The 25,321-nt window shown below is 42.1% G+C and overlaps 1 protein-coding gene across 4 annotated transcripts; it reads right to left on the reverse strand.

Annotated features, from left to right (window-relative positions):
* Window positions 1-1,865: 1,865 nt before the first annotated feature.
* Window positions 1,866-25,141, reverse strand: canx (calnexin). Of its 4 annotated transcripts, none has more exons than XM_029659970.2 (14): window positions 25,036-25,141; window positions 15,351-15,581; window positions 14,332-14,405; window positions 13,916-13,974; window positions 13,450-13,673; window positions 13,053-13,245; window positions 12,666-12,855; window positions 12,374-12,487; window positions 11,702-11,858; window positions 11,138-11,353; window positions 5,419-5,538; window positions 5,154-5,274; window positions 4,869-4,975; window positions 1,866-4,667 (listed from the first exon to the last, which is right to left on the reverse strand). In XM_029659970.2, exons 2-14 carry the CDS (start codon window positions 15,576-15,578, stop codon window positions 4,608-4,610), a joined length of 1,863 nt encoding a protein of 620 aa, XP_029515830.2. In that variant the 5' UTR covers window positions 15,579-15,581; window positions 25,036-25,141; the 3' UTR covers window positions 1,866-4,607. The 4 variants fall into 4 exon arrangements, with proteins under 4 accessions (XP_029515830.2, XP_029515828.2, XP_064874749.1 ...); XM_029659968.2 differs by lacking the exon at window positions 25,036-25,141 and adding an exon at window positions 17,851-17,874 and having other exon boundaries at window positions 4,869-4,972; XM_065018677.1 differs by lacking the exon at window positions 25,036-25,141 and adding an exon at window positions 17,851-17,874.
* Between the last annotated feature and the right edge of the window lie 180 nt (window positions 25,142-25,321).

Below are 25,321 nucleotides of genomic sequence, written 5' to 3' on the forward strand. Positions count from 1 at the left end.
CCTCACGACGCCAGGACAGCGGAGTCAATCACCACCTTCCGGAGACACCTGAAACCCCACCTCTTTAAGGAATACCTAGGATAGGATAAAGTAATCCTTCTCACCCCCCCCCCTTAAAAGACCTAGATGCACTATTGTAAAGTGGCTGTTCCACTGGATGTCATAAGGTGAAAGCACCAATTTGTAAGTCGCTCTGGATAAGAGCGTCTGCTAAATGACTTAAATGTAAATGTAAATGTAAAAGTAAATGTATATTTTAGCAATTACACTTAATTATCAAACGTTTTATTAACTTTACATTCCTAATATTAAGCAAATGCATAGTTTTTGTATTTTATTTATGGATAGCCAGAGGCACACTCCAACACTCAGACGCCATTTACAAATAAAGCATGTGTTTAGTGAGTGAGCCAGATCAGAGGGAGTAGAGATGACCAGGGATGTTCTCTTGATAAGTGTGTAAATTGGACCATTTTCCTGTCCTGCTAAGCATTCAAAATGTAACAAATACTTTTGAGTGTCAGGGAAAATGTATGGAGTAAAAAGTACATTATTTTCTTAGGAATGTAGTATAGTATAAATTGTATAAAATTGTAAAGTACTACTTCACACCACTGTTGATACCATCCTGCACTGAATGCATTATCAGTGCCGGAATTCCAATAGGTGATACCCATGTTTCTACAACTTTCTATGAGCCCCAGACAGTTCTGGCCAGACAGAAGCCACTGCTCAGTAAAAGGCACAGGACAGCCCGCTTGGAGTTTGCCATGAGCAACAAGATCCTCTGGTCTGATGAAACCAAGATTAAATTCTCTGACCCGAATGCCAAGCGTGACGTCTGGAGGAAACCTGGTACCATCCCTATGGTGTTGGCAGGATCATGCTGTGGGGATGGTATTCAGTGGCAGGGACTGGGAGACTAGTCAGGATCTAGGCAAAGATGAATGGAGCAAAGTAGACAGATCCTTGATGAAAACCTGCTCTAGCGTGCTCAGGACCTCCGACTGGGGTGAAGGTTCACCGTCCACAGGACGACGACGACCGTAAGCACACAGCAAAGACAACGCAGGCCTGGCTTTGGGACAAGTCTCTGAATGTCCTTGAGTGGCCCAGCCAAAGAATGGACTTGAAACTGCTCAAACATCTCTGGAGAGACCTGAATATAGCTGTGCAGCGACGCTCCCCATCCAACCTGATAGAGCTTGAGGATCTGCAGAGAAGAATGTGAGAAACTCCCCAAATACAGATGTGCCAAGCTTGTAGCGTCATACCCGAGAAGACTAGGCTGTAATCGCTGGCAAAGGTGCTTCAAAGCATAGTACCTTCGTAAATGTGATACATTTTTTATAACTAAGCCAAAATATTCTAATTTTGCTTTGTCTTTACTGAGTAGTGTGTGTAGCTGATACAGCCTTATTCTAAAATGTGGAAAAAGTGAATGGGTCTGATTACTTTCCGAAAGCGCTGTACATACAGCCATTAGCGCCAACCAATGGTTTGTTATATATGCGCGCAGGCTAAATGGATCATGCTGCAGGCAGCATAAATAATTATTTTAGATTCAACCAATCACTGATAATTGATCGCATAGTGCATCGTGCAAGAATGAACAATTATTTATGTTGTAGCTTGTTTCTGAATTTGTCTCTTGTTCCCTCCATTCATTACATGAATCACACACGTGCAAATTTAAAGTACAACAAATTGGAAATGTGGTGAGCGGTGAGCAAAAATATTATTCTCAAATCAGCAGCAGACAGACATTGATCTGCCCGGGCCTTGGGCATAATATCCGCTCTGTGGAACGTCAATTGATAGATACAGTACCAAGTGACAAGCAGCAATGAGACTCGGGCCCCCAGTCCGTTTCTATTAGGCCTTTTTATTCATCAAAACAAATGGCATACCTATTCATAGATGACTGCATTTGCAATACACATGGGTAAGAGGAGCAGTCCCTATTCACACAATGGCTATTCGTGATCAGTATTTTTTTTAAAGTCTCCACTAAATCAACATTCATTACCCATGGGAGATTAAATCTGATCCAAAATGTATAAATTCTTCAATATCTAGTGTACAGGATTAAATTAGGTTAAACCTAGTCGTTTCGGTGACCCATCAGACTGAGTTTACACACAGCAAAGCTGTCAGAGGTACGTACGTAAGGTACACAGTACAGTGCACTGTTCAGTCTAGGAGTCGTATCTAGGCAGAACCAAAAGGGGAAAAGCACAATTAAAACCTTGTTGCCTAAAAATAAAATATTTTTTGAAGCCAGAAAGAGTGAAGAAGAAACACATCTCCTTAACATTTTCAAAAAGGATAATTTTCTGACCATTTAATTTTCTTCAAACAAAAGTACAAAATAAGAGAAAGAAATGGCTAGTTAGGCCACAGTGCAGTGGGTACTAACTACCACACATACCCTATGACACAGGTCATTTTCCACAATAAGAAAAAAAATAAAATGAGAAATTCTAGAGAAAGACCTCATTTCCTCTTGAGGCGGAAGCTGTACATGCCATCTCAATTTCAGGGGGATGATAACCCCCCCCCGCCACACAAAACCACGAGACCAATACAGGAAAAACATTGCCCAGCTCCAATCTCTTAGTCAAATATCTTTTTATTTCTGTTTTGTAAGTAACATCATAGCAAGTTCTACATCTTCGCCCCCCCCACCCTCCAACATGTAATGTAGTAGATATAGATGAATCAACCTACTACACTCATCACCCAATCACATGCAGCTTAGTTTGTTGGGAGAACCAATCCCCATTCACCTTGGTCGCTCAGAGACACCATGGCACACAGAAGAATTATGGCATTCCAAACACGACTGACTGACACCACCAAGGAATCTGAGAGGACAAAACTTTAAATGGGATCCATGCAAACAGACAGCAACAGCTAATTACCTGGTATGTGTGTGTATGTTTACGTGTGCATCTGTTACGTTGAACAGTGACAACTATTTTTTACATGGGGCAAACCTCTAATGGTTTTTGGCTTTCCCTGCTTTTTAGGAAGTTCTAAAAACAGAGTGGGCAGGTTCACCAAAACGTAAGTAAGAAATAAGGAACTTAAAGACTGTAGTCCACAGATAGGTACCGGCTATTTTAGCAGTCTCAATGTTTTCTCTTTAGCACCTTTTTCATGTTGCATGGTGTAAGTTTAAGATATCAATGACTCATGCAATGAGAAAGAAGTGAGGCGGGAAGCTTGTTTGACACCCTGAGAGTACTCTTTACGACTCTTGTTAAAGAGTAAGACTGTCATGAGACTCAAAAAAAGTTACATTCTGAAAGATGTGTTAAATTCTGCTGCTGCTGCTTTTGACTCAGGAAATGCAGTCATAGGATGTGCATATTCATCTATCAGTAGCTAGGCGGGAGACTGTTTCATCCCACCAATGAGGGAGGAGGCTGCACGAGCTGGCCACCAGTCTGACAACCTTGACATCTCCCTTAGAAGCCTGCCGGCAACCAACCGTCATCTTTCCAAGAACCAGCCTTTCTTTTCTCCTGCACACGTTACTGTACATGTACACTACATCCTTACATTATCTATCAGGACCAGAGAAAAAACTAAAACATGAATGGAATCAAAAATAAAAAGTAATGTACATAGTATTAAAAAAGGTCACAGTATATTCACAGAAAAAAAACAATTTCAGAAAACCTTGCTCTCTAGGACTGTCTAAGGCAACGTATTCTAACCTACTGAAACCCACTTGGCTCTCCCTCCCTCTGCTTCAAACTTTGCCTGCCCCCCGGTTCTGCGGGGAACTGAGCGTGTGCAATGGATCCTCCCAACCACTCCCAGCTTCACCGTAGTAAGAACAACTTCAGAGGGGTCTTCCAACAACCAAAACACTTTAAAAAAAACATGGTGAAAGCCACATGGAATGAAATGATGCATCATGGGAAAATGAGTCTCTTGAAACCCCCCAGAAACACAACTGCAGTGTTATAACCAGACAATAAGACATCCAAATGCCATGTTCTTTTTCTTTGTCGACCCTCAACAGAAACGTTCATGCTACATCCATCTACCCCTATGACACATACAAAACGCATGGGACTGTTAAACTGGACCAAGCAAAGAAGACATCGAGAGGCAGAATGGCTAAAACCTACAAGCTGTAGTGTTGCCCAGAAAAGTCGGTTGATAAATACTGTCTAGATCTGCGGGATGGATGGATGGATGGGGGGCTGACTAGCGGGAGCAAAGGGTGGTGGAGGTTTGAGTGATAAGACAGAAGGGGTTCCTAGGTTAGTGTTACAGAATGGTATTGGAAAATAATTTCTTTCTTCACTGTTAAATAAAACCCTTTTCTACACTAACAACGCATCAGTCTTCATCCCCACCATACTGGAATCATCGTCGTCCATATTGTGAGGCAGTCATGATTGTTTTCTGTTGATCCTGACAAGAGAGATGGTTGTCTAGTTGGGTTCACTTCATCGCCCCGGGAGGGGAGTAAAGGGAGGGCCCAGGGGGGAAAGATGGGGAGACTGGAAGGGTGGGTGGGGTTAGGGAGTGACCCTGGGTCAGGGCTGTTGGTTTTAAATCAGAGATCCAGGATTGTGAAAGCCACATCAGTCCTTTCTCAATTTCCTGTTTCTGGGGGACCTTCTGAGGAGGTCATCTTCTTGTTTCTGGAGAGAGCGGAAAGGAGAGGGGGCTTTGGGTTACACACAAGCCATAATTGTCTCTATTCTGAACAATAAAGTACATCATCAACACAGACCTTTTTTTACATCAGCAGTTGTCAAAGTGCTGTTACAGTGCAAGCTTTGATTTCATAGTGACAACGAACCACAACGTGCTCACCAAGTCATGCCTTACTGTCCCCGTACCTCTTCAGTGACCTCTTCTTCCTCCTCCTCCTCCTCCTCCTCTTCCTCCTCATCATTTACTTCCTCTGCAGGACTGTCTTCTACATCACTATTCTTCTCTGCTGCTGCTATGGAAACCCACAAACACAAAGTTAGCATTTACTGAGACGGGCTAACTTGTTACTCTTGCATTGAGTGATGCAAGACAGCACGCACTGTAAAATAAATGTCAATGACACACACACTGTCAACAGATTTGTGATCCTACATCAAGAGAGGGGGGATGGGAATGGTGACAGTTCTTACCTGGCTGGCTCTTCTCCTCCTTGACTTGGTCTGCTTCAGCCTTCTCCACCACTTCCTCCTCCTTCACGTCTGGCTGGGGTTCGTCTGTCTTCTTGTAGTCGGCTGCAGCTGCAGCAGTCTTCTGTTTGGAGAGTGAAAAGATACACATTAACACAGATCAAAAACATAATCTATGATGACATCCATAGGCAAATGTATGTGTGTGGGGGGGGGCACTATTGAGATGCAACCTTTGACGGTCTGTGGTCACAGTGTGTTCCCTCACCTTTCCAGTGCAGCAGAATACGATGATCAGGACTAGGGGCACGGCCACAGTAAGCACGTAGACCACCCACAACCAGGGACGCTCGTCTGCTGCGGTCATCATCTGGTTCACCAGACCGGGCTAGAGGAGAGGGGAGAACACGGTCACGCAACTGTCAAGATCTGGGAACCATCGACCACAACCAACCACCATCAACTGCATCACAAAAGCAGGTTGCGGATTTTACTATTGGGTGCCATTGAAAATCTTTATTTGTAACAAGTTTGTAACATCGCTGTTATACCAAAGTTTTATGGGTCCCTGAGAAATGGTCAGAACACATTTGCCAACAAAAGAAAAACATCACTCCTGTATCTTTCACATGGACCCCAAATGGTGTATTGTGTTATGAAAAACCAGTGCCTGAGGGTTTCTTCCCACATCTCTCACACTTCCTGAAAGTCCTTATAAGGGCTGGGGGAATTCCCGTTTCACAGTGCATCTCAGAAGTCCCCACAAACGACTCTGTACCAGTAACACAACACACTTGTGCACCAACACACTTCATTAAACAAAGAAACTAGCACAAAACAAGCCCCTTAGTTAAACCATTAGGTTAAATAGTTAAGTACTAACTAAAGTCTTGCCTACTCAGACTGTTCGTAGCAGTGACAATGCACAGGGGTTTGTGTGTCCCAATTCCATGCATACTGCAATGGCAGATCTGAGACAAGCATTTCCATATTAACAGTAGCAGCCAACTGCCCCGGCAGTGCTACCGGTGTAAAACCAAATTATCCGTAGAGCAAACAATGAGGCAGTGAAACCAATGGAATTCTCAGCGCGCTCCATGGTCCACTGAGTGGTATGTACAGTGCCTTCAGAAAATATTCATACCCCTTAACTTATTTGACGTGTTACAGCCTGAATTCAACATGGATTAAATGTTGTTGTTTTTACCCATCTACACACAATGCCCCATAATGACAATGTGAAAACATGTTCAGACATTTTTGCTAATTGATTGATAATGAAATATCAAATTGACATAAGTAAGTCACACCCCTGAGTCAATACCCTGTAGAAGCAGCTTTGACATCAACTACAGCTGAGTGCTTCTGGGTAAGTGTCTAAGAGCTTTCCACACCTGGATTGTGCAACATTTGCCCATTAGTATTTTCAAAATCCTTCAATCTCTGTCAAATTGGATGTTGATCATTGCTAGACAGACATTTTCAGGTCTTGCCATAGATTTTCAAGCAGATTTAAGTGAAAACTGTAACTCTGCCACTCAGGAACATTTGCCGTCTTCTTGGTAAGCAACTCCAGTGTAGATTTGGCCTTGTGTTTAAGGTTATTGTTCTGCTGAAAGGTGAATTAGTCTCCCAGTGGCTGGTGGAAAGCAGACCAGGTTTTCCTCCAGGATTCTGCCTGTGCTTAGCTCCATTCTATTTCTTTATTATCCTGGAAAAACTCCCCAGTCATTAACTGTTACAAGCATATCCATAACATGATGCAGCCACCACTAAGCTCGAAAATATGGAGAGTGGTAGTCAGTAATGTGTTTTATTCGGAGTTGCCCTAAACATAACACTGTATTCAGGACATAAAGTTAATTGCTTTGTCACATTGTTTGCGGTATTACTTTAGTGCCTTGTTCCAAACACGATGAATGTTTGAATATTTGTAGTTTGTACAGGATTCCTTCTTGTCATTGCCAATTAGGTTAATATTGTGGAGTAACTACAATGTTGATCCATCCTCAATTTTCTCCTATCACAACTATTTAACTATGTAACTGTTTTCAAGTCACCATTGGCCTCATTGTGAAATCCCTGAGTAGTTTCCTTCCTCTCCGGCAACCGACTGAGGAAGGAAGCCTGTATCTTTGTAGTGACTGGGTGTGTTGATACACCAACCAAAGTGTAATTAATAACTACACCATGCTCAAAGTGATATTCAATGTCTGCATTTAATTATTATTATTAATTTTTTAAAATGTCATTACCAATATGTGCCCTTCTTTTTGAGGCATTGGAAAACATCCTTGGTCTTTGAGTTTCAATCTGTGTTTGAAATTCACTGCTTGACTAACGGACCTTATATATTTTATTTATTTAACTAGGCAATTAAGAACAAATTCTTATTTACAACGACGGCCTACACCGGCCAAACCCGGACGACGCTGGGCCAATTGTGCGCCGCCCTATTGGGCTCCCAATCACAGCCGGTTGTGATACAGCCTGGATTTGAACCAGGGCGTCTGTAGTGACACCTCTAGCACTGAGATTCATATAATTATGTGTGAGATACAGATATGAAGTAGTCATTCACAAAACATGTTCAAAACTATTATTGCACACAGAGTGAATCCATGAAACCTATTATGTGCGTTAGGCACATTTTCACTCCTGAACTTAGTTAGGCTTGCCATAAATGGGTTGAATACGTGACACAAGACATTTCAGCTTTTAATTTTAAATGAATTTGTAAACATTTAGAAAAAAACATATTTCCACTTTAACATTATGGGGTATTGTGTGTAGGCCAGTGAAGAAAAAAAAAGTCAATTTAAATCCATTTTAATTTCAGGCTTAAAAAGTCAAGGGGTGTGAATACTTTCTGCAGGCACTATAGCAAGTACGGCCGTGTGTGTGTGTGATGCTCTGACGAAGAGAACGTGTGAGAGAGTAAGAGAACAGCAAGACAGAGAGAAAGAGGGAGAGAAGAGAAGAGAAAATGCAGTCAAGCGAGAGTAAGAGAGCATGTCCACCAGGAAGAGAGTGAGCGAGAAAGAGAGCGAGAGGAAACTAGACAGCAACAGAGCAACAGCGAGAACAGAAAAATTAGAGAACGAGGGAGAGAGGGGGAGCAGAAAATGAGCAAGAGTGCTCAAAATTGAGAGAAAGTGATAGTGAGGGAGTGGGCGGCCTAGCTGTGTAGAGAGAGAGAGGGCCGTTAAGCCCAACATGCCAAGCATCCCAGGAATTCACCTTTATGAAAAAAAGGCAGCATTGGTCCGTGGCTGAAAGAATTTTGATGAGGCGGCCAAATGAACGGCTAGTCGGTTAATCCCTGGGTACAAGCCACCATCATCCCCCTGGACTCACCACAACTCTACTGCTCCACACACACACACACACACACACTTATGACAGCTCAAAACGAGTGAGACCACCACTTAGAGGGTGACCTCAGTAGAAGACCTATGTGTATGTTTGTGTGCGTTTGTGTGTGAAGCAGGGCCACGGCTTCGCAATGGTGCCACAGTTTCAGCTGTAACTTCGGTTTTATGGAACAGTGTACTCTAGCGGTTTAAGTATGCGCCCCACCACCAGCGAGTCATGCTAGACCAGCTCAAGAAGCTTTTCAACTAAAGCCAACTCATTATACAGAGGAGCAGCTGGAGAACGGTGACATTGACTGTTTCACTCTTACTGTTCAGGCTATCTCCCCTGGAGTTCCACATGTTATGTCTGTTTCCACTTAGGGGCGGGGCAGGGAAGGGTTTTCCATATGTCACACAGAGCCAGGCTTGCCAGCAGCATTCCTCTGAAGGGTGTGGGGAGTGTGTCTGGTCTAGAGTCCCCATGAGAAGACACAGGCAGAGAAGTCACCACTAACAGTGACGTTTTCTCATCCCCTTCTAATTGTTACCTTACTAATGGTTACAGTAAGGATTGGGGGTAGGGCGATCCTTCTCAGCATAGGAGTGCTGATCTAGGATCCGTTTGGCCTTTTAGACTATAATGAATAAGATTAAATGGAATGGAGCAATCAGCAGGGCATTTTGTAATTATTTTACTATTAAAATAATGACCTTTATTCCGATACCCTGATAGTAAAAAAACAATAAATATAAATTGCTATTGACTCTCGACCAATCAGAATGAGACAAACGCACATAAACAACAGACACGCTGCTTTTCTCCGGTGGTTTGGCCAACAGTAACAGCAAAAGAGAAGTTCCAATTTTTACCATGACAGAACTGATCCCATTACAATACGTTTTTCTGTTGAGTGTTTTGCATTGATGTCAGATCATTCTATTTTCCCTACTTGCTATTCGAAGTAGGGAAAATAGCATACCGAATTCAGGGTAGCCTAAAGGCTCCCGAGTGGCGCAGCGGTCTAAGGCACTACATTTCTAAGGCACTACATTTCACGACAGACCTTTTGGGCTGTATCACAACCGGCCATGATTGGGAGTCCCATAGTGCAGCGCACAATTGGACCAGCGTCGTCCGCGTTAAGGTTTGGCCGCCATTGTAAATAATAATTTGTTCTTAACTGACTTTCTTAGTTAAATAAAAGGCGCAGCAGTAGGCTAGCGCAGATGTAGTTCAACACACTGTTATAAAAGCTATATTCTAAAGATTGTTGTTTTATTGAATTTCTAAAATCTGTGTATATATTCCGTGTATATTTTCCTAAATTAGTTTTTCTCCGTTTTGCTTTTCCAAGTTTTCGCTTTACATTTTTATTTTTAAATAACGTTTTTTTCCCCCAAATAGAAAAACAACTCAAATGGATGTTCTAAGTCCACAACAATGCTTACACCACATCAGGAGACCACTTTTGAAGTCTGGGGAAATGTTTTGAAATGTTGATACCCTTTAAATGTGCACTTAGCAAGAGGCTTTTGTATAGCATTTTTGTTGCTGTTTTGTAATGCAGATGTGATGGTTAACACCAATACCCACTGAATTGATGCAAATAATCATATCATTATGTAAGGTAAGCATAGGCTACATTGTAGTTAACATTTATTTGAAAATGTTGTGGGAAAGCCTTTCCATCTACCAGAAGGATTTTCATTAGCATCGCTAACGGTTACACAAAGTGTTAAACGTGCGCATCACACATACAGCTTGGTGAAATTCTCATTGCCCCTTCAGAAAGTCACAGAAAATATGAATCACTGATGCCTTCGTTTCATGTCTTATGATCAACTTGGGCGAATTTATAAAATGTTCAATACATTTTTGAATATTTGTGTACATCCCTGTTAGTGAGCATTTCACAAGATAATCCATCCAGCTTCTTTAACGGCAGAATTGTCTGAGACCAGCCACCTGGACAGCTGACGAAACTGAGGAGTATTTCTGTCTGTAATAAAGCCCTTTTGTGGGGAAAAACTAAATTCTGATAGGCCCAGTCTATGCCCTCCGAGGCCTACCCATGGCTGCGCCCCTGCCCAGCCATGTGAAATCCCTAAATAAGGGCATAATGACTATTTTAATTGACTGATTTCCTTATATTAACTGAAACTCAATAAAATCATTGAAATTGTTGGTTGTTGCATTTATATTTTTGTCACCGCTAGTCAATCTGACTTGATTGCTTACCCCAGAGACTAGAGGCTTGCATCATGTAAAAACAGCAACGCTACAAATATCCACATTGCTCCCTGAAGAGGTTTTGGAGAAGTCTCTGGATACAAGAATAGGTCCCTTAGTTCTAGGTGCTTCAAAACAAACTGTCCAAAGGGAATATCTTAGATGCAAGAGGAATTCTATGCAAATAAGAAGCTGAACGTTCTATGGTTAGGATAGAAGTGTGATATGGAGCGAAGAGAGATCTTATGGACCTGCTTGAAATGTCAGATGATTGCACTGCATATTCGTTCCTTATCAAATGTCTGTATATTTTATGTGAAGTATTTATGAGAATTTTATCCTCTAGTCATGAGGAGTCTGTGTGCCCGTCTCTCTGTGTGCGTGTGCACTATTGCACCCACCTCAGCGGCTCCCTCAGCAGCCTTCTTCAGGCCCCAACCATCATTGGCCCAGCGATCGGCCGTGTGCCTCTCGTTGGTGATGAAGAAGTTATCAAAGAAGATGTCGCTGGACATGGACCACAGCTCCAGGCCCACGGCGTTGAAGGGGGTCATTCTGAAGGGATGGAGGTCCTCGAAGAAGGCTGGGTTGGCGATCTTCCTGGGCTTCCACACACCCTGGGAGGTACATTGAGGGTGTAGTGTACAGTACCGTGAGAGTTGCATTCATAAACTATTCTTTTGGGGAGCCATTTGTAAGTATACATTTGGATTTCTCTGCAATGAGAACTCAGTAGTAAAAAAAAAAAGGTATGAGATTTTTGGGGGAAAGACAAGAACACAACGTCACCAATGCAAGACAAGAAAAAGAGCAAATAGTAGGCTCTCATCAATACAAATACCAAATTGGAAAGAGCAAGTGCAACGATTGTGTGTATGTTATTTAGGCTACAGACTGCACTGGGGTAAAACATTTTCCTAAAGTGACTGATGCTTTGGTGTACACTGGGAGGTGTGAAGGGTTACCTGGTAGTTGGGATTGTCGATCATGGGGGCCTTCCACTTGCCCTTGTAGCTGGGGTTGTCAATCATGGGCCGTTGCCAAGCGCCACAGCCGGGGGCTGTTTCACAGAGGGCGTTAGGGACCTGAGGGGCCTCCCACTCACCATCCATATCCTCATCCCTGGAGAAAAACATCACAGATCACAATACAGACAAAGCCATACATTGTACAACATGATGATATACGGTTACAAATTACTGTAGGTGTGAGAAAGCAAAAGACCACCACAGAAGTGAGACATCAAAGACAGTGAGAGCAGAGGGGGAGCTGTACAGAGCCCAAAAACCAGGCCTGGCTGTCCTGAGGCAAAGCGCGCCATGTGATATTAGCTCCTCTCACCAGGAAGCCCGCTCTCTCCACAGAAAAGAGGAGGAGCTTGCCGCAAACACTAGCAATTAGCTTCCAAGAACTGAGTGGGCTAAACCAGATGACGGTACACCACGACGGGACAGAAAAGACAGAGGGAAGGTAGTAGAGTGGTAGACGAAGGGCAGAGAGAAGGAGAGAGATTGAAGGGAGGCGGGCAAAGAATAGAGTGACAGACGAGGGTAGAGCGAGAGAAGAGATGGAGTACCATGGTGGACGCTATGTGGGGAAGGATGAGTGGAACGAGAGAGTAAAGGTATCGTAGTTACCAGTCCTCGGGCTTGACCGCGTCGGGGTCGCTGGTATACTCGGACTCATCATCCAGCCAGCCGTCTGGCTTCACTGCGTCCTCATCTGGGATCTGTTTCGGTGCATCCTCATCCCTATGGGACAGGGGAGAGAGTTAGAGGGTACACACACAAAAACACATAAAATGCTGACACAAACACGCTTTCCACAGCTACATATGAAACGCACATGCACACGCTGTGTAACTTCAGCACGTAAGAAAACCTGGCGAAATAGCCACTTTTTCCCCTACACTTAAATATGCACACTTACCAGTCCTCGGGTTTGACTGCGTCAGGGTCCTGGATCTTGGGTCTCTCATCCCAGTCCTCTGGCTTGTGGTCGTCGGGGTCCTCGATCTCGGCAGCCGGGTTGATGGGGGGGGTCATGTCTGTCAGCAGGTTACCACTGTTCACCACCGCCTGGTCCACCAGCACCTCAAAGCTGTTGTCTGGGTTCACCACTAGGAGGCAGGAGAGAGAGAGGTAGGTAGGGATGTTTAGAGGAATACACCTGGAAATGCACACCTGATTCACAGAACATGTGAAAATGTCTTGTTCACCATGTTGTCTCCCTAGGTGAGTCTTCTTGTCAGTGTAGACTAGTAGACCATCAAAGAGTATATAGGCCTCGTGAGTAGAACATGTTGAAATGTCTTACCCAGAGTGTAAAGGTGGGTCTTCTTGTCGGTGTAGTAGGTGCGCAGGTCTGAGTCGGGCTTCTTGGCGTGCTTCTCCTCGTACTCGCCAGTCTTGGGGTTCTTGTGGCGGAAGATGAAGTGCAGCTTGTAGTCCTCGCCGCACTTGTCTGGTCCGAACATGATGGTGTAGGGAGTCTTGTCAACAAACTCATCCTGAAGGGCAAAATAACTACATTAACCTCAAGGAGGCAGTCTACGTGCAGATGTATTGGGTAAAAAATGTTTGTACTGATGAAGACACAGCTCAGGTCTAAACATGATCTATTAAAAACAAACACCTTTGGGAGCATGTACAAAGGAAGTCTGCAGTAGTACTTGATATTTCCATCTTAAATGCCACGGTGTGCATGTTCTTACCAGGTTAAGGTCGGGTGTCTGGGAGAGCAGTTTGACGTAGGCGCCGCCGCAGTCGATCCCTTGCTGGAAGTTGACCTCATACTGGACGATGAGGGGCTTGGTGTCGAAGATGAAGGGCCTGAGGAGCTGGGCTGAGATGGCGTGATGTTTGGCACGGGACTTGAGGACCAGGCCCTTGTCGCCGGGCAGCTTGCCGTCCTTCATGTCCTCCACCTCCCATTTACCTGCAAGACGGAGGTCGAACACGCAAGTAAAGGAGAGTACTCACTAGATAAATGTCTGAATGGAGCCGAACCTAGGGTCATATTCATTGGGCACTAAACGGAAGACAATTTACTGAAATGTAAGGACTACCTTATATTAATTCTAGTTGCAAAATGGTTTGCTAAGTTGTGCCCTAATGAATACTACCCGGAAGAATGCTTTATGTTCTAATGTGACAGAGAGGAATTGTCTTGGTGCCTACCGTCATACTTGGCGATATCCTCATCAATGTCCTCCTTCTTGGCCTTTGACAGGACCCAGCTGAAACAAACAGGAGAAGCGAGATGACTTGAGAGTCAAGTAAACATGGTAGCACCTGGACACCATAGGGGAAGCTGCCGGGGGAATAGCCTAGGCGCTGGGTTCGTGTTTATCCTTACAAAAAGTTTAAATAGCAGCTGGTCCTATGGTGAGCACTTACCCAGCACATTGTGGCACATGAAAAGAAGAGACAAGACACAGTTTATACTACCTAGGCTATTTGGTTTTAGGGCAGCATGTTTGAATATCGTATCTTCTCCGATATAGACTTCATTAGTATAATAAATTATAAAACGGTGCCTGTTTTAATTTCAAAGTTGAATTTTTTTTAAACTCTGGGGAAACCAGAGTGCTCACCTGTCAAGGGTCCCCATGTCAAAGGACTCGGCGAAAAAGTGTTCCCCCGTGGGCTCGGGCGCTTTGTAGGTCACCTAGAGAGGAGCAGAGAGGGGTCAGTGGATCACTGGGTCAGCTCTTCCACTGCCTGGTTCCACATAAGGTGTTTAGTGTGCCGACCAGGCCACTTGTAGTTGTGTGTGTTGTGTCCTATGCAAGAGGAGTACATAGGTCAGCCAGAGAGCAAAACATCATGTCGCATTGCTAATCAACGCATCACCTCCGTTTTTTACAGATGTCAGGCTAGTGAGCTATTCACCACTTGCCTAGCTACCCAGACTCCTTGCTCTGGCCAAACGCTATGCCCACGGATGTTCGTTTCTTTTCCACAGTGAGTCTGGATCGGAGTACTTTCCCGAACATTTAACAGATGCGAACACATTCAGGGAGGTCTGATTGATCCGGAAAACGATGGATTGGGCCAGAGCCAGAACACACGAGGGTAAAGCGGTGGTTTGAAAATCCCTCAAACCGTACAACACCCCCCATGCCCCTCGTCACCACAGACTATTTCAATGATGGCAGTCTCAGACGAAAGTATGTTGCGAACGACAGAGCATCAGGAAGAATTTAGTGTGAGTAGTCAGGGCTAATTCACCAACTTCTCATCCCTTCTGAACTATAGGTCATATCTCTACATTTCAGAGCTAGTGGAGAAAGGAAGGACACTAAGCAGTCCCAGCACAGGCTTAGCCTCTATCATTTGTGGCGTTGTGCGAATCACATTTATTCCTTGAAATGAGCTCAAACCTCCCACTCACTCTACAGCCCTTTCACAAAAGACATTTGACGACTGAATATGGGTAGGTTGGCTTGAATCTGTGTATAACAGTGAGCAGCCACGTAGGCCTAACCTTTTCTCCTTGGCTGTCACAATCTGGGCATGCTAGAAGGGAAGACAAGAGCCACGCTTCTACCAAAACTGAGATTTCAACCACTGAAACCATAACCTTACACACACTGGCCTAGGATAGACTTACTTTAGGGACTGGTGGTGGTCCCGGGGGCATGTCTGCCTCCACCTCCCCATCCAGAAGCTCCTCCCCATGGTCAAGCTCCTCCATCTCGTCTTCCACATCCATGTCGCCCCCCATCTCCATGATAGGCTCGTCGTCCTCCTCCTCCTGGTGGGCGGTCACCGTGGTCAGTAGCAGTGTTGACCACAGGCCCACGGCCAGCAGCAGAACATACCTCACCTTCAGCTCCATAGTCTAGGGGAGAGAAGTGAGAGCAATTAATTCACTAGGCCAATTTCTTGAAGAAAATGTGTTCGCTCGGCAGCTGTTCAAAAGTGTTTTAATAAGAACTATGGCGGATAACAGTAGTGGTCTCGCTGACGCAAGCACACTAATGGCTTAATTACTAATTAACAAGTGAGAATCTGTTATGGTCTGCATCTACATTCATTTAGATTCCTATTGAATCCCCTCCTTATCCATTTCAGTTGTTGCATATGGCATACAGATTCCTAGCCACCTTACCCCAAGGGCTAGGGAGGAACAGCGGAGCCACAGTATTATTACTTAGTTACACCCATCAATTCCTTTCAGATCAAAAACGTGTAAGAGTAGAGGCTGATTCAAACAGTGGTTAAGAGAAATAAAACTAGAGGCTATGGGTAGGACATGAGGTGAAGAAAGGAATGTGATGGAAGAAGGCAAATGACAGCAGTGAGTAGAGAAGGTGGCCATTTAATAAAGCATAAACAAGGGGTTAAATGAGATGAGGGACACAGGAGAGGGAGAATAAGATATGAAAAAGAGAAAGCGGCTGCTTTTGGGGAGAGAGAGAGATGGGTGGGCGTCACTGGGCTACAAGAGAGACACGATCTAACAGAAACAAAAATATGGGGGCGACTGACAATGCAACCTAGCATATAATTTGAGCTGGAGAAAGGGGATAATTTCCGAGCAGGTGGCCATTAGGTTAAATTACAGCTTCTTATCCTATTAGAACAAGCCTACTGGTAGAGGTGGTACATGCAGGAATCAAAACCACAACGCTGGTCTTAAAAGCATTATGATTAAAAGCTCCTGGAACAAGATTGAGCATTAGTTCTACAACTGGGCTCCCTCCTAATTTTCAAAAATGTTTTATCCTTTTCATGCCTATAGAACGCACACTCCCTCCGACTGTTGCCAGGCATATGGTCGCCATGCCGTTACCCAGTGCCTCACTGGCACCCATTGCCATAGCGACGAGCCTGAGGCATATGCAGCCTGATTCCCTTCCCCTAATGAGATTCGGTCCAATGAGATTACACTAGCGCCCCATGTAACACACACACACACACACAGAGTTAATACACACACATATTTACCTTTCATATTATTCACAGGCAATTTACTCAACACCATACAAACAATTTAGGACAGGCTGTGTGCACAGACGTTGGCTCCTTCGACACTATCCCAATTCTAATTAAGAAGAATGGGTAGGTGTTTAAGCAATATGGCAAATCTTCCGCCTAACTATCATTTTTTATTTTATTTAACTAGGCAAGTCAGCTAAGAACAAATTCTTACTTACAATGACGACCTACTTGTAAACCCTCCCCTAATGAGAAGGCAAGGTGGAACAATTACAATATTTCTTAAGCCTATAAAATCCACTTAAATATTCCAAAACACCTAGGGGGCAAGTATCGATTTGAGATTGGGTCTTTGTCTTCTCCAATCAGATAATGCCAATAAGATCGAAGTCTGTTATAATTCCATCCTATTTTCAACCCCTCAGCATGTTCTGATACCATTAGCCAAATAAGAGTGTGAGAGTACTATTAGGTCCACCATATGCAGTACAGACAACTGATATATAGGCCATATTTTATGACTGTAATTAATTTAAAATCAATTCATAATTTAGAGGGCCTCAAAGTCTATTAACAAACTAACCAAAGTTACCAACTGTCTTTTTGTCATGAGAATATCAGTGTCTACATGCTAGCATGCAGTTGCACACGTATTACTGTACATTCCATGCACATAGCAGACTGTTCCATTAATGAGTTCAACCCCACGCGAGATTAACGTCCGTAGCCACACCGTCTAACGCTTCCCATAGCATAGCACAGTCATGCTAAATTACCAGAGTGGCTATTATCAGGCGAAGATTACCATAATACTCTACTTTCCACTTGGCATTTGGATTAACAATGTAGCATATCTATAGCAGGATTTCCATTCGCCAGCAAGAGAAAGCTTTCAGCCAATAAAAAAAAGAAAAGACAGTAAACCGATAAATAGGGATAAGAAAAAAAAATCCCATTGCAAAACAATACTTTTTTTTGCCTATTTATTGATGGAAATACCAGTCAATGTAAATACATTTGACCGGATATGCTTATCAGTTTATAGGTTCATTTGCATCATTTTGTGGAATTAGAGGCTTGTGTGTTCCAGAGGTTATAGCCACTGACCCCAGCACACGCATGCCAGAGTTGGCATGGGTTCAGATCCGGCCCACTGCTCTTTGACTCACCTTTCCCATATCTTCCCCGCCTTGCCAACACTTTCCTGTATCTTTGATAAAAGCAAAAATAAATAAATAAGGAGTGGGACTGCCCCACTCCTTAAAAAAATAGCTTAACATTTAGTGGAACTGTGTATTTTCATTAGTTTATGTTTGTCACACACGCATAGCATACAGAGCCTATTTGAGGGGAAATCGTTTAGACAGATGCTGCTACAGTTCCTCAAAAATAAAATTTGATGCTGCTGGAATGAAACATAAGCCCCACCATTGCACAACAATTCTAAAATGCAATCGCATGTTAAAAACAGTTCTGATGGCCACTATTAAAAAGAGCAACTATATAACTATAGATCGATTGTAGCTTCCATCAATGTAATTATCTGCATCACTTCCATTCCCCCATCTTTTTTTGCAAATAAAATACATACACACACACCTTAATTTCTTCATATTTTTAAGTATATATATTTTCCTTTATTACTTTCTAACCCTACCACTCTTCCCCTAACTGGTGTAAACTAGTGAACAACAACGCTTAGTATGTATAAGCTGGAAGTAGAGGCCTATCTACATTTTATGGATACAGTCTATTTTACAATAATTATATTTTGTCCCTTTTTACTCCTGTCCTTCCTTTACCCTCAACCTCTCCCATCAATTTCTGATGTCCATCCTGTTTGATTTTTATTTGCCATATCTTTCAAAACTGTGCTCTTTCACAAAAGTTCTGAACCTATATTAGGTTTTACGGACACAGTATCTTTTTATTATTAGTCCAAACCTTCAGCTCCATTCAACCCCTCCCATCTATCTCTTAAACCTGTTGGTGTTAGAGGGCAGTATTTTCATTTTTGAAAAAAAAAACGTTCCTGTTTTAAACGGGATATTTTGTCAGGAAAATATGCTAGAATATGCATATAATTGACGTCTTTGGATAGAAAACACTCTTGAGGATGGATTCTAAACAACGTTTGCCATGTTTCTGTCGATATTATGGAGCTAATTTTGAAAACATTTCGGCGTTGTGGTGACCGCAATTTCCGGGTCATTTCTCAGCCACGTGAAGAATAAACGGAGCTGTTTCGCCTACAAAAATAATATTTTGGGGAAAAAATGAACTTTGGCTATCTACCTGGGAGTCTCGTGAGTGAAAACATCCGAAGTTCAAAGATAAACGATTTAATTTGATTGCTTTTCTGATTTCCGTGACAAGGTTGCTTGCTGCTAGCAAGGCATAATGCTATGCTAGGCTATTATAAACTTACACAAATGCTTGTCTAGCGTTGGCTGTAAAGCATATTTTGAAAATCTGAGATGACAGGGTGATTAACAAAAGGCTAAGCTGTGTTCCAATATATTTCACTTGTGATTTTCATGAATAGGAAGATTTTCTAGGAAGATGTATGTCCGTTGCGTTATGCTAATTAGCGTAAGATGATGAAAATGGTCCCATTCACGGGATGGGGTGTCACTAGAGGTTAACACCATCCATTTTGGATTTCTATTTGCCATATATTTTCAACTGTGCTGTGATGCTTCACAAAAGTACTGAACCTTTCTATTCTCATTGTTTCTACAGATTGTAAATTGAAAATATATATTTTTGCTAAAAGTATTATATTATTGATCGATTGACTATGACTTTTCAAATCACCCAGTAGTGCTATCTGCAGAGTTAGCTCCAGGTAAATATTGCAATTCTTCAGCCATTCCTGGGCCTGTGACCAAAAACAAGCTACATATGGAAAGTACCAAAACAAAGGATCTAATGATTCCGTCTCTTCACTGCAAAATCTGCAGAGCTGGGAAGGTTGTATCCCCCATATAAATAACATTCTATTAGTTGCAAGAATTTTGGATAATAATTTTAAAATAAAAATTGTGAAAAATTCAAAGTTTTGAATCCGGTGTCATTTTGCATATCAGTTCATAAACCATGTCCCATGGAATCAGTAGATCGAAATCTCTTCCCAATTGTGCATTTTTTGGTGATTAAATGAAATTGGTATACTTATATTTATCACAATTTTTTTTAACCAATTATGGTCTTTAATGCAGGGCAGACAGACAAGTTACTTACTTTTCCCCCTTCCACTTCCATTTTTGCAGTAATGTACGTGTGACATAACTCCACCAGTCCTATTTTGATATCACTTATGAAGATACCTTTATTAAACGTTTGTTAAAAAAATATATTTTTTAATCAAAGGAGTTTAAATATTTGAGTGTAACAACAATATTTGTTGTATTATTTGTTGTCTTTTCTGGTGGATTCAATTGAAATTGCAGCCAACTTTCTATGGCTTGTTTTTAAAAAATAGCGATATTTGGGAGATGATTTCCTTTTCAAATAACTGAAAGTGAGAAATTGTAATCTGAATAAAGGGAAAAGGGCCATTCTCGAACATAGTAAGAATGTCTCACCCTAATTTTCTAGAGAAAGAGTTTGAATTTAAGTATAACTGAAGCCTTTAGTGAGAGGTCTAATGCTTTAATATTGAATCATTTCTGCCCTCCGAATTCATATTCATTATATAAATAGGCCCTTTTAAATGTTGTCAGGCTATAAATAAATAAATAAATATATATATATATATATATATATATATATATATATATATATATATATATAAATAACAGTTCGCTAGGTGTAGGTAAGACCATAAGCAAATAGGTAAACTGGGATACGACTAAAGAGTTAATCAGGGGAATGTTTTTTATTTTGTTATTTTTTCCCCCCCTCGGGATATGTATACCAAGTATATCCACATCAGACCATTTTATAGGTAAACTACACAGTAAATATAAAAGTAGTATTTTTTGTGATCCAATACGTAATACAGTAGTACACTTATCATTTGGTTTTTAGTCCATAGAGGTTTGAAAAATTATCTAGATCCTCTATGAGGCTGTGGAGGGATCCAAGTTGTGGATTTAAAAGAAAGCATTAATCATCAGCGTACAATGACACCTTTGTTTTTGAGCCCTGGATTTCTAATCCCTTAATATTATTGTTGAATCTGATTTTAACAGCCAACATTTTGATGGCCATAATAAATAGATATGCCGATAGTGGACAACCTTGTTTTACTCCTATTGACAGTTTAAAATTTGAGAAGTAGCTATTATTTACACCGAGGGTTACATGATTTTAACCCATTTGATAAGAGATACTCCAAAATTGAAAATGTTGCAGGCATTTATATATAAACTCCAGTCGTACTTGATCAAAAGCCTTTTCAAAGTCAGCTATGAATAGCATGCCTGGCTTCCCATATTTACATTAGTGTTCTATTTTTTCCAGTACCTGCCTAATGTATTGACCACATAAGAAAATAAAAAATAAAACTGTCTGATTAGAATGAATAATGTCTGACAATACCTTTGTAATTCTATGCGCTATACATTTTGCATCACAACAGTGAAGTGTAAGGGGCCACTATTTTTATTTCTCAACTGGTAATTGAAGCATGCTTCCCATTCGCCAGTCAAGTGCAACAGTAGGCAGGCTTCCACATGTCACACACACCTTTGGAATGAGCTGGAGGCAGAACGCATTTTGGTTAAAAAAACATTTGTTTGAAACCTGAATGTTATACTTCAGGTAGCCTAGTGGTTAGAGCGTTGGACTAGTAACCGAAAGGTTTGAAGATCGAATCCCCAAGCTGACAAGGTAAAAATCTGTCATTCTGCCCCTGAACAAGGCAGTTAACCCACTGTTCCTAGGCCGTCATTGAAAATAAGAATTTGTTCTTAACTGACTTGCCTAGTTAAATAAAGGTCAAATTAAAAATAAGGCATGTCTTTCCATGCTTCAAAGTAAAAGCCAACCATGGAAATGTGGAGGCAATTAATTTACAAAGACTTCCATATGCCATTGAAACCAGTAGTCTATTTCTGTCATGTTCTATTGGTTCTCAAATCAATTTTCTTTGATTGTCCAGTAGCCAAAGGCACAATCCTAGTCATATTAGCAACCCATGCTAGTTGCTGCATCTTTAGATAACCCCTCTCAAATATTTTAATCTCTGTGTGGTGCGCTTTGACAAGTGTTTTTCCCCCTAATTGCATTATGAAACAAAAATTCACGCATCGTTCCTTGTCCTTATGTGAAGAAATAGTTCACTCAATTTCTAAGCTAAACGTTCTGATCTGTTGCATCAACTGTCCCAGAGTCTGTTTGGAAAAGGCCATTTCTTTCTCATGCAGAACGGACAAGCTGACAAATAAACTTTTATGGAGATATTAGACTGACATAGGCTAGTGATTTTGCTATTTGTTACTCAACTTGTTGGCTAAGGAACAGTAAATGTGGCAGTTGTAAAATGGTAAAAGTTTGCATAGGAATTCAGTAAGGACACACGCCGTTGCATCCTTGAGTTGCATGTTCTGTTAAAAGACATAACCATAATGGAATTTCTGCCATTCTGTGAATTGTGGTTTACGCTCTAATCAGGTTACGCAACCAATGCATATGGGTCCGGTACATTTCTCAAATGTCTCCAATTAATGTATCCAACTGCCAGTCCAAGTGTCCGGTACAACATTTTCCTAACGGAAACCTTGATCCATAAGCCTACATTGAGCTTGTTCTACAGATCACAGGGTCTTCCTAAGGGACTGTGGTCACTGGAGTAGCCTATAAGGTAGGGGTGGAGATATACCCCCCCAACTCCTATTTGTCAGGAATGGTAACCAGGGCACTACCACTAAGGGATATGTCAACTCTGGAGCCAGGTCCCCTAGGGAGTGTCCTGAGGAGGAGCTGCAAACACAACCTCCCCAAAAAGGCTATGCATTAATATATATAGGTAGGCTATATCTAGGCTAATATATATTGAGCACATTGACAATACACATACATGAGACAAACTTCAGTGACCACATGGGTTTGCCATGCCAGTGCCGGAGGAGAAATAAATCTAAAACTCCACAACTTTTCATAGAACAGCTCCAAGCCCGGTGACAGTGCTAGTGTGTTCTTCAATAAAGGATTCTGCCATGCATCTGTTTGTACACTGCGACTAGGGTGTTTTCCCTGCAAGTCTGGCTGCCAACAAAGAGGGGATAACCAGAGGGGAGCTCACCACCAAAAAGCACCATGCATGTAACTTGACAATCAACTTACTGAGTGTGAGCGTGATGGGTGAGGCAAAGGAGTTGACTAGCTAGGCCCAGATTCCACTCTCTGTTTTGTGGGACATAGGAGCTGGAAGGGTGGCTGCCGCCTGGGGGGCTAGGGAAAAGCCGAGGTGCCTTGTGGGCCAGGGGCGGTGTGTGGGAGGGACGGATGGAGGGATAAACGTGAGAGGAGTGGCAAATTTCACTTTCTCACCACAGGCTGAAGAAGTCATGGGGCCAAACAAAACAAACCACCACACTGGAGGGGGGACCTGGGAGGCCTTGGTGTACTGCCAAGTGGACACCACTCCCCCATTCACATCATGCCTCAGTGGTCACATGTATTCAAGTCAGGGACAGAGCAGATACAAGGAGGGGGAGGGGACAGCATAATCAATCAGTGCTCAATCAACACATCAAAGACTATTATCAGCCAGCCAGTCTTTTGAATTAATTCCATTCAGTTCACTCTGTATTTGGGGAAAAACAGTGCCATCTACTACTGCTGTGGTCATATGGTTAATTGTTTCTAGCTAGGCTACGCCACATGAACAGACATCTTGCGCAAGATGTTGCACAGCACTTTCACAGTGTATCCCCTAATGGATAAGCAACATGCAGCCTCTGATAATGGATAGACTACTCTGTGATACGAAGACCAGTCTAAGTCATACTGCAGGGATTTAAGTGTGGGTGTGCGGTGGGTTTAAGCAAATAGGATAAAGGACCCAATGACCCTCATGTGCCTTGACTGTCTCAAAGAGAGAATGGAAAATACGTAAGACTAAATAAAAGCAAATATATTTTCAAAGCATGCAAGTCTATTGTACCATTCAACATTAGTTTCTTGATTAGGTCAACAAGAGAGTGGGTTAAAGGTGCAATCATCTTGTCAATGTACACAAAATGTAACAGCTTCTCGTGTGACCATAAATATTACCCATCAGAAATTAGAAGTTATTATTTAACCATGGGTAAACAGTAAAACGTCCAACTTCCCTTTCAAATAAATATTTTCCATTTACATTTCTCAGATAGCTAGCTAAAAAATGTGTCAACCATTCAATAAGATGACACGGGCCAAGTCCTTTATTCAGATGTGCAAACTTTTAAAGCTACATTTCCAAGAGGGTGTTGAATGCATCAGAGGAAGTGGGTTTGAAAAACTGGTCAGACTTCTACGCGTGTCATCCCTACCAGCAATACCCGTTTCCATGTGGCCATTCCTACAAGCAGGTTCATGTACGTCTTAAGGGAAATGATTTCAGATACAATAACTACCTGTAGCTAGCTCCTCACTTGATAAACCCCAATTTGAAGTGCGTAGGTCTTGTCACCCACTAATATCTAACACAGCCAGAGATAACAAGGACCAAATTAAAAAGGACATACCGGTAGGTAATTAACGTTAGGGCACAATGCTTCTTTAATCCATTCATTAATTTACTTGTGCTCGAGATTTAAATAGCCGTGGCAAATGATTCACTATACATTAGTTTCTCACCATGACACATCGACTACTGAATCATGACTACATTTCTTTCTGATAATATACCTACGTGATTTTTGTTCTGACATGTGCACGCACACCAAGGAAATACTTGTCAATTTCCTTACTTTAGCGCGAGGCGGGTTTTTACTTAACCACTTAATTGCTGACATTAGATGGATGCCACAATGTATCCTTGCCTACAGTAGCTAACGTTAGCTGACTTAAACACTTTCAAAATGTCTTAGCTAACTAACGTGGCAAAAGGGACACACGAGCAACTGTGTGCTACTGACAGAACATGTCAACGTTCATTTGTTGGAAAACAGTAGCTATCTTTATTTTCCTAAAGTTAGCTAAATTAGCCTACTAAATAGCTGGCCTCTGTCAGCTACTAACGTTAGCCAGTCCACGCTAAGACCACGCATCGTTTCTCGAGCTTTTTCATTATGATAAATACAGTTAAAAGATACTGGACAGCATTGCATGCAACTGAACAAGCTGGGTAAATGTAGACTGAAATAATAATTAAGCGAAGTAGCTATATTTGAAAGAAGTGACATTTGTTCGTCATTACGTACCTCCTGCTTCGATGTGACACCTTGAACTACAGTAGGATCACGTGTGACTTTGGGGCATGCACTTTGGATTAGTAGCCACACCTTCTCCAATTGTTTATTGGTTGCTGAAGTGAAAATGTTGACGTTTTCCGGGAATTTTAAGTATTGGATTGCTTGTGCTACATGTCAATCATAGTAAATGGTCTCCGCCCCCAATCCGAACCCCGTGGACGGCGATGATTTGTCCAGCTGTAAGAGGAAATGTATGCTGATTGGTTATAGTACGGCAGGGTTTACTCTAAATAAC

Source organism: Oncorhynchus nerka, linkage group LG5, assembly GCF_034236695.1.
Source record: "Oncorhynchus nerka isolate Pitt River linkage group LG5, Oner_Uvic_2.0, whole genome shotgun sequence".
In the NCBI taxonomy this organism is placed as follows: Eukaryota; Metazoa; Chordata; class Actinopteri; order Salmoniformes; family Salmonidae; genus Oncorhynchus; species Oncorhynchus nerka.